This window comes from Thunnus albacares, chromosome 7, assembly GCF_914725855.1.
Source record: "Thunnus albacares chromosome 7, fThuAlb1.1, whole genome shotgun sequence".
NCBI lineage: Eukaryota > Metazoa > Chordata > Actinopteri > Scombriformes > Scombridae > Thunnus > Thunnus albacares.
Window position 1 is genome coordinate 7,111,805 of NC_058112.1, and position 10,450 is coordinate 7,122,254.

General features: G+C 39.0%; 1 protein-coding gene and 1 non-coding gene across 2 annotated transcripts in view; both read right to left on the reverse strand.

The window, feature by feature from the left end:
- arpin (actin related protein 2/3 complex inhibitor) overlaps positions 1-9,242 on the reverse strand; it is a 13,060-nt gene extending 3,818 nt beyond the window's left edge. Inside the window, exons 1-4 of the mRNA XM_044357110.1 lie at positions 9,024-9,242; positions 8,432-8,507; positions 5,973-6,105; positions 1,511-1,717 (exon numbers count right to left, since the gene is read on the reverse strand). Coding sequence (XP_044213045.1) covers positions 1,511-1,717; positions 5,973-6,105; positions 8,432-8,507; positions 9,024-9,115 — 508 coding nt within the window. The 5' untranslated portion in view covers positions 9,116-9,242. The remainder of the gene's footprint in view (positions 1-1,510; positions 1,718-5,972; positions 6,106-8,431; positions 8,508-9,023) is intronic.
- On the reverse strand, positions 4,197-4,279 carry trnal-cag. Its single transcript has one exon. It is a non-coding gene; the product is annotated as a tRNA-Leu (tRNA).
- Positions 9,243-10,450: the final 1,208 nt, after the last annotated feature.

Consider the following 10,450-nt stretch of genomic DNA (forward strand, 5'->3'; position numbering starts at 1 on the left):
GGTTCTGAATGTTGCAGTCAGTAAACTACATATAGTGTATACAAATACCATGGCTGTCTGTCTACAGAAGCATGGGATGCAAGGCAAATGTACCTGAAAACATTTTTTTTTAAATGCAGAATATTGTCTCTATTTGCTATATTTCAATAAAACTCTAATTAGATTAAAGTTGTTGAAAATAGCAGCTCAACTTGATAATAAATAATTAAGTTTTTCACACATTTGAAGAGATGTCAAGAGATGTCATACAGAAATATGAGAAACTCACAAATACTTTTTGCATTTTTTAGCCAGGCTCGCAGCATGGCTGAAATATCTTGATAAATATAAGCTGGATTGCCAAGAAATTTTGTACAGACATTCATGGTTCCCAGAGGATGAATCCTAATGATCTGGGTATCCTCTGACTTTCCCTCTAGCGCCACCATGAGTGAAATATCTTGACAACTATAGGATGGATTGCCAAGACATTTGCTGCAGATATTCAAGGTCCCCAGAGGATATATTCTAGAAGATATGACTTTGTTGACTGTTCTGACTGTTCTTCTAGTGCCACCACGTCATATTTTTCATTTTTTCAGACAAATATATCTACAACATATACTTCATGCATTTGCATGGCAGAGAAATTCAAGGTTCTCAGATGATGTGTTCCAATACTTTTGGTGATCATCTTATTTTTCCAGGTTTAAACTTAAATTTTGTCCATTAATTTGTTATAATACCTGCAAAACTAGTGACATTCCCATCAGCCTCTGCTGTACTTTGTGTTTAGTACTAGCTAGCTCATATTAGCATGCTAAAATGCTAAATTAAGACAGTGAACACAGTATACATTATCTGCTACCTGCCTATCTGCTAACATCAGCATACTAGCATTATCATAATAATCAAGGTAGCATTGTGATGTGCATAAGTACAGTCTCACAGAGCTGCTAGTGTGGCTGTAGGTAATTAATCTTGTTCTTCCTCTCCTCAGGATTGTGAAACTTCAAAATTCCCATCACATCATAGTCAATACTGGGTAAAAATGTAGAGACTGTGAATAGACCAAAGCACTTCACTAAACTCAAAACTGACTATTGAATATCAAAGGGCTGAATGAATCTTCTAAATATTAGGGGGTTCAAACTATGTTCATTCCCCTTACTTATGAAACCGTGAAAGCAAACTGGAAAAACAAAATTCAAGTTTAATTTCATTCATTCCTCACTGGCATGGAGCTCAGCTCTAGGACACACTTGATCAATGTGAAGACCATGAAAATCAAAAGGACCCTCTGGCTTTGAAAAACAAGCTTGTCTTTTGTAGTTGGAAAATGGATTAAAGAGCTCTGACCAAATCTTGTACTGTATTTATATCCCCTGACCAAGATACACTTCAGGCTACTTGTTTTTAATGGGTAGCCTGAAGCAGAAAGCAGAGTTCAGAGTATTCTGCACTAGTTCTAATTCAATATTCAATACTAGATATGTGGAAGCAGCTTAACAACATTATAACACAGACTCACATATGAAAGGACTGTTTCCTCTGGTCTTCAGCCGTACATCCTGTTCAGTCTCCAGTTCTATTTTGTCCATTTCTGACTCTGGGTACCAGAAGGCCCAGGTCCCGCTGGGTCTGTGCTTGTCAGTTATCTTCACCAGCTCGGTTTTGTTCACCATTGCTGACAGCTGCTCCTCAGACAGACTGTCTGACTCCCCTTTAGCTTCCACCTCTGCATGGACAGAAAATACATGTACCATGACATTAGTAGGAACAAGGACGTCTTCAACCACACACACACACACACACACACACACACGCCGCACACATGTACACACACACTTGTAAGTATGTCTCATTAACATCTGAAGATTTTTAGCTTCACTATCTACCAAGCATCATGTGATGAATCTTGTTGAGTAGCAAACACTAACTGTACATGGGTCAGCACACTGTAATAGTATGCTTGACAGGTTGTTGTTGATATCATATTGCATTGGTGGGTCAGTAGTAGAATTAAAGTCATCGTATCACAGCAGCGACTGTCCAAATACAAGTTTCTTTTAACTGTGGAGGATACACACTGCGACTACAAATACACAGATAGACCATGGACAACATATGAAATATAAAGTGTACTTCTATAAATCATCACAAATTGTATATTGCCTATAACTATGGAGAATTATTTTTTCATTGAGCATAGAAAAGATTTTTTTGCAAGCACATGGATTATATTTTGCAGAGAAATTATTATCAAGCAAAGAAAATGTTTATTTGAGCAAACTAAAATCTATTTTATCCTAAATAAATGGATTTGCATGCTTGCTAATATCCACATAAGCACACAAAGACAACCTCTTTCACTCGGTTTTGCTCATTTGCTCTTTCAATGTCCCTGCTGTTTGCTCTCAAATCCTTTGACACTCTCACAGTGTCTCTCTTGCTCTTTCAACATCTCCTCTCTGTGTACTTTCAGTTGTGCTCACTCAACTTGACTAGTGTTGCAGTATGGAAGTATATTGGAGAGGAAGGAAAGAATGATGAGTGTTACAGAGGGTTTGAGCAGTCAAGAGGAACTGTGCAACAACATTTGAGTCAGCAATAAGTATTCTCATGTTTGTATTTATCAAAGCTGCTCACACATGCATAAATCTAATTCTGCTCTTACACATCTGCACTCACAAAGGCTGACTTGCAGACTGAGAAGCACTTGCATTTTACTTCCTTCTGTACTTGTCTTGTTAGATCTTAGTGCTGTAGTTAGCATTAAAGGCACTGCACTAAGCTGGTTTAAATCCTATTTATCAGATCAATTCCAGTTTGTTCAAGTTAATGATTAATCCTTGAAGTAGGCAAAAGTTAGACACAGAGTTCCATAAGGTTCTGTGTTTGGACCAATAATATTCACCTTATATATGCTTCCTCTAGGTAATATTATTAGGAGACACTCCATAAATTTGCATTGTTATGCAGATGATACCCAATTATATTTATCAATGAAGCCAGATGAAACCAATCAGTTAATTTAACTCCAAGAATGCCTTGAGGACATAAAGACCTGGATGACCTGCAATTTTCTGCCACTAAACTCGAACAAAACTGAAGTTACTGTGCTTGACCCTAAACACCTTAGAAATATATTATCTAATGATACAGCGACTCTGGATGGTATTACCCTGGCCTACAGCACCACTGTAAGGGATATGGGCGTTATCTCTGGTCGGGATATGTCATTTAGGCTAACTCCCACATAAACAAATTTCCAGGACTGCCTTTTTTCACTTCAGAAAAACTACTCCACACATTTGTTACTTCTAGGCTTGATTACTGCAATTCCTTATTATCAGGCTACCCCACAAGTCTCTAAAGACTGTCCAGCTGATCCAGAATGCTGCTGCATGTGTACTGACAAAAACTACAAAAAGAGATCATATTTCTCCCATTTTACCTTCTCTGCATTGGCTCCCTGTAAAATCCAGAACAGATTTTCTCACCTACAAAGCCCTTAATGATCAGGCACCACCATATCTTAAAGAGTTCATAGTACCCTATTACCCCACTAGAACACTGCGCTTATTCAACACAGATTATTAAAAGGATGCATTTGTACTGCAATTTAGTGAGGTACTTCAGGTACTTGGGAGGAGGTCCTTTCTAAGAGGCTGAAGTCAAGGAACAAAAGTCTCTGTCTGCAACATGATTGGCTGAAGCCTTGCTCTTCAAAGTTGACACTGATACTTAACTCTGGGCATTTTTAGGTGGGTGGTACATTCCCCTGCCCAGAAATTAGTATACACAGTATAACTGTGTAAAAGCACCACTGCCCCTATGCTTTAAGCTTTGAAGTATATAGACCAGAAATTGTCCAACTACCAGATGTGTCTTCATACTGGCAGTGTGACATTGGATATTTCTCCTTGTCATCAAGCATTGGTTGTTCAATGGTAGAATTCTCGCCTGCCACCTGGGAGGCCCGGGCTCGATTCCCAGCCAATGCATAAATAGCTTCTACTTTCTTATGCAACAGCAGACACTTTCTAAATATGGAGTCATCACAGAGTTGGGAATGACACACTAGCACGTGCTCTGCTGAGCTTATATTCTGTAGAACAGGACACATAATAATTCACCAACTAATAACAAATTACTGGCATATAAGTGCATGCGTAGTTACAATTAGAGGGTCCAGCGTCAATTTAAAACACCATTGTCAGAAGTGGGATTCGAACCCACGCCTCCAGGGGAGACTGCGACCTGAACGCAGCGCCTTAGACCGCTCGGCCATCCTGACTTATTTCAGATGAGTGCGTTTTCTGAGTCAGTACTCCAATTTTGCCCAAAACAAAAGTTGAGGGCAAAGTTACGCTTACTGAAAACAAATCAAGTAGTCTGTCCAAAAACAACCATGACACTGTCGACCAGATGCACGTGATATACTGCACTTGCAGGTGGTTGACTAGTTGCAGGTGGCAGGAGGAATGCTGGGGTGATATCAACGGGCAGGTGAGTAGAAATGCCCGTTCTGGACAAACTTACCCAAGGTTTACACAAGTATGTTGACTTGACACTGGCCAAATATCAATCATGCCTTCATCCTGCCAGCATATCAGTCCATGTTTAGCAAATTCCTCAAGCAATGGTGGTTCAGTGGAATTCTCACCTACCACGCAGCGGCCGGCCACAGATAGCTGCAAAGGGCTTCCATGACTGAAAGTAACCTCTTCCTGTCTCCTCATGTGAGTGCAAGATTGAATCTTGTCTGGAACAAAGCTCTGATGGTGTTTTTATGCTTTTTTATATAGCTACCATGCACCATCTTATAGTAAATATGTAAATATTTACTCATGTAGTCATTGATTTATTTCAGTTTAACATAATCACTGTGTTCAATGTTAATATCATTTTGATAACAGTTAAGGTCCGGGTTGGATTCCCAGCCAATGCAGAAGTAGCTTTTACTGTATTATGTAATAGCAGACACTGTTCAAAAATAGTGACATCACTAAGCTGTGAACGAGCCCACATCTCTAAGGGAGACTGCAACTTGAACGCAGCACCTTAGACTGCTTGGCCATCCTGACTTCATACTTATTGCTGGAGGACAGAATTGGGCCATTTTCACATTTCCTGGACATGGTCCTCCTGGACAGTTAACCATGAGAGCTAATGTTTTATCTTGGAACTATTAGCCTGACAAAAGAACCACAACTTAATGTAAATTTACTAGCTTTTCAACTCTTATCTCTTCATCCAAAAAGTGCTGTGGAAGAAATCACAACACCTACCAAGCTTGCAGTTGATTAATCTCTATGACAATCAAGCAAATTCTGTTACAGAAGACTGTGATATGGTTGGAAGTTCTGGAAAAAGCTAGTAAGAGGACATTGAGTTTGGATTGTATTGTCATAGAGTTCAGTAAGTTCAGAAAGGTCAGTGATGTGTGAAACCCGTTTTTGAGACTCTCAGGTCTTCTAATTCATTAATTACTAATACTAATACTAATTTTGCATTTAATTGATGCAAATCAAAAAGCATTGGTGCAAATTTGATGAAATGGCCATTTCATATGTCAATCATTCTGTCTTTGAATAATGAATAAATACATACATTTTTTGTTTATTTTCATGTTTTTGCTTTTCCAAATAAATAAGGCTTCTACACAGTCACAGACAAACATGGGTTTCTACAAAACATCACTTGCAATGCCCTCATTCTTCAACAGCCTCTCACAAACTCTTTGTCCAACTATTACAAATTTAGGGTCTAATTGCAGTTCAAAAACGTCTTACATCAGAAGTGGGACATGATCATATCATCAAGGGAGACTATGGCCTGATCATTGTACCTATATTTATATAAAAACATTAAAATACACATACTCAGCCATTCTGACATCCTGGCAACAAACTCCAGATGGAATAGAGTTTGAAGGTGAAAAAGAAATATTCAAACATAAACTAAATTGTTTGTTGTGCTCTACTCACTGTAGGAGGACATGAGGAAGCCAGTGTTGACCTTTCCGGTGTTACTGAAGTTTGGCTCAATCTCCTTCCCGCTGGCATCAAACTTCCTCTTATGGATGCGGCTGGGTTTGATGTACAGCACATAGAAACGGACCTGCGAACAGGGAGAAAATAAACAACAACAAAGTGTAGTTTGTGGTTTCTGTTTTGTCTGTGTGTGTTTAGGTTTCATCTGTTTAAAATGCAAACAGTGATATCGATTTTCACTGGGAAAGCTGACACAACACAGGAAAAAGGAGTTTGTTTTAAAACCAAAGCAGAGCTGAATCTTTCAGAGTTTCTGTTTGCAGATGGTATAGTACGGTGTGTTTATACTGTCAAGCATAGGCACCTCAACATTGGAGCAAGTGAAGCAAATGCATCCTCATTATTCAGTTAGGGGGAGCAAAGTTATGGTTTTGCTCCCCACTTTTTGTCTTTTTAAAAATAAACTTATCATCATACAGTCTCCTCAATCAGGCGATTTCATTTAAGCAACCTATATCAATGATAATTTTTCTACTTTCAGCAACTGACAAAAACAGTAATAAAAAAATCTGACGTCTTCAGACCACCCTTTGAGTTGGTTAAGTCCAACCCATCCTGAGAGACAGACAGACAGACAGAGCGGAGCCTTTCCTCACAGTGCCAAAGTGTCTGAATTCACAGTCAAATATTCAGCAGTGGAAAGTAGACTTAGACTTCTGCAAAATACTCTGCTTTAGTTTCAGTTTCAGTCTTTGGCTGACTTTGGATGGAATTATATATTAGTAATTATAAAAAAAAATATGATGATGCATCACTCTGTGTAATGATCTTTCATCCAGCTGCTCTGCGCTGTGCTTTCATTGTTATCATTATTCTCTTCTTTTCTCATACAAGTTTACTCTAAGGGGAAGTAAACTCTAGTCCTCAACTAAAATGGCCCTTTTAAGTCTTGAGGGGTAAAAATCACCTTCTGAGTTGTGCATTAAAACAGTCCTTGATTTGAGACAATGTAGGTAAAAATAATATGCTTTTGAAGTTATGATTATTCATTCCTGTATAACATTACAACTATATCAGCTAGTAGTGCTAATAGCTCCCACTAGAACCTGTGTGTGGGATTGGAATTAGATAGTTGTTGTGAGGCCATTTCATTCATCCAAACTGTTTTTACTTTGTTGCAACTGTCAGACGTTGAAGATGGCCTTGTGAGTATTGAGAATAGCAACCCTCAGGTTTAACATTGTTTATACAAATTATATGGTGATGTGAGACTATTTCTTTATATAAATTGTTTGTCCTTGTTTAACCTTGAAGATGGCCTAGTAGCCTGCAATCTACTACCATTTTAGGCTATATAATGAATATAATTTCAAATATGAAATAGCCATTTTTCTAATAATCATTTCCTGTCCTCATCCACCAAATTATATACTGTTCTTGATGCATTCTTGGTTTTCATAGCACCCTCAATCTAACTAATCTAGACTAGTGCAGGTGGCTTTCTTGACTTAATCCAAGAGGTTGGTGGAGTAGAAATGCAGGAAATGTGTTTTAAATTACAGTTTTCAGGTGTATTGATGCTGTTCTGGTGGACCAACACCTTACTAAGACACTTTATGTTGGCTTTTCCTTTAATTTGCCACCCGTCTGTGTGTATAGCATGTTTGTGTGTGGCTTAAACTTAACATCAGTCAACAATTAGGTACTTATTCATCAACATTGTAATACTTGTAACAGTGATCAAACATTAACATGAACAGTGTCTCTAGTCTCTAGAATATCAGAAAATAATTTTGGGGGTAAATTGAACCATTGACTCATCTTGCCCCAACATCACTGGCACATTTTACCCCACAACCTCCATTTTGACAAAACTGTTTCACACAGTGGCTCAGATCCACAGTTATGCTGAGTTTATTACCTTGTTTTGCAGCTTACATTGACTTAAATAAACATGTAATAATGTATAAAACATATCTTTGTTAATTAAGATACAAGACTGGTAACTTTAGCAACATGATGAATTCACTTGGCATGATAAAAATCTTTTTTTTTTGCTCTGTTTTGCTGACCACTCTCTCCATGTGCTTGAGTCCAAGATGGATTGAGTAATGTGAACTATACTTTCTTAATTTGTGATCCCATGATTACTTTTGCTTATGGTTACCTAGATAAAGGAGCTGGCTCATTGTACCCACTGGCTCTATTTACCCCGTTCTCCCCTATTATTTATTTAAATAGACACCATTAGGCCTACATGTTAACTGTATGTTGAACTGAAACACCAACCCCACCTTTTTCTTTATTGTGACTGTGTAGTGAAAACTCAAATTCTATCAAATTGTTTGCACACTGATGAATCACACAGTCTCCTGATGAGAGAGGAGAAAGTGTCGTACTCATAGGACCCCTGCTGGATTTGCATTGTGGTAGACTGAACTACAGTAGCCTACCTTCTGATTGTTGACATCAGTGATTGCATGTCTGGAAAGATCCAGAAGCTTCCCTTCTAGAAGAACTCCTTGGCCACTGTGAGGAAAATATCAATTAATAAAATGATTCAGTTTCCATTTGTAGCAGTTCATTCTGTTGCTTATAGAAAACCAGTGTGCAACAACTTCAATGTTTTTTTCTTCCTTGTGTGGAGACCATAGACTTGAAAGTGGAGACGTACCAAATAAACTCCTTTCAAAAAAAACAAATTTGGCAAATCGAGCAACATTAAGCTCCATTCTTTATTTCGGCTGATAGTCTGAAACACACTGAACTATAAACACAAGAACGGTAGGCTATTTGCCATGTTATTGAGAGTTTAGTGCAGATTGGGGATTCAATTAAATGCCGAATATACAAGCAATAATTCATTCTTACAAATAATGTTTTGAGCTGTCTAGGTCAGATATACCTGCGTTAAATCTCGGGAAGAGTAAACTGTCCTATTTTTCAGTGGAGTTTAGTATTGTGTCGGAGATAGCTACTGTAAGTGAATTCACCAGAATACTTTTTACTCTTTATGTATTCTAATAAAGGCATTTGAGCCCCTACCTTTCATACGCAGAGGGAGACCACACACGGTCAAATCTGTCATTGTGTACTGGTTTGTTTAGTAAAGAAGTGTTGTGATAGATTCGGCTCATCTTTCATAAAATATATTGTAACTTTTCCCGTTTGTGAGATTTTTCCTGTTCCTGACTTCCTGTTCCTACTGTAGCCGCCTGAGAGAGGTGCGCTCGCTTTCCAGACGGCGCGTGCCGACGTTGATACAGTTGTGCAAGAGATGAGGAAAAATGTATGTTGCATGCGGTGCGATGTGTCAAAGGACAGGTTCTCTATTTTTCAAGTGTATCTTAAAACAGTCAGGTGACCATATGAATAGTGAAAGAGGTTTTCCTCGCTGTAATCATTCCTCCTGTTCACACTGGCTATTAACAGATCCCTTTCAAATGTGCTTTCAATGTAAGCGATGGGGGCCAAAATTCACAGTTGTTTTGTGCAAAAATGCATTTAAAAGTTGATGTGAAGCTTATATGGGGCTTCAGCAGGCTGAGTTAGTCATATCAAGTGGATATCTGACACATTTACATTTTCTTGGGATCAAATTCCCTCTTTGAGCTTCCTTGAACAGTGTTTCCTGTTGAGCTGTGGTGGAAGTATAATGACAAAAAGAGGGAGTTTGGCACTAAAAAGACTAACATTGAAAGATATCAACTTGATTTGACTTATTTGGACTCTGAAATTTCATATCAGCTTCAGATAAACTTTTAAATACATTTTGCATAGAAGGAGGGCTGTGGATTTTGTCCCCCATCACTTACCTTGCAAGTGCATTATGTGTTGTGGTTTGCAATGTGGACCCAAACGCAGACACAGACTAGAGTGGAGATGAATGAATAAGGGCTTTATTGCCAGTGAAGTAATGAATGGAGGTAGATGGAGTGGGGATGAAGCAGGCTGAGGCAGAGGACTGGAGAGCTGAGATGATTGAGGGAGAATGGCAAGGGCTGGCAGAAGGGAGCAGGTGGTAGATGTGGTCAGTAGCTGAGTTGTGGTCCAGGAGCACTGGACAGAGAAATAGCAGTTAGCAATAATACCAAACTTGGTATTATCACTATAAACAATTGGGAGGCCTGAAGCATGAGCTACCACTGAAGTAGATACAACAATCTGGAATCTGACAATGAGTGGGTGAATAGCTGGAGTAGATATACTGCAAGCTGATGAGAGGCAGGTGAGCAGACTGGGAGGGGTGATGAGCTGATTGCAGACAGGAGTGTAGGGCTGGGAGCCAGGAGAGCCACACCCAGGCCAACACACAGACCCACACAAATAAAACATAGAGAGAGAGAGAGAGACAGACAGGGGAGCACTAGCCAAATTGTCGGCATGCCATGTGCTCAGTCACCAGGTAACTGCAGCCATCTTGCTATTGTCTTCCCTACACACACACACACACACACACACACACACACACT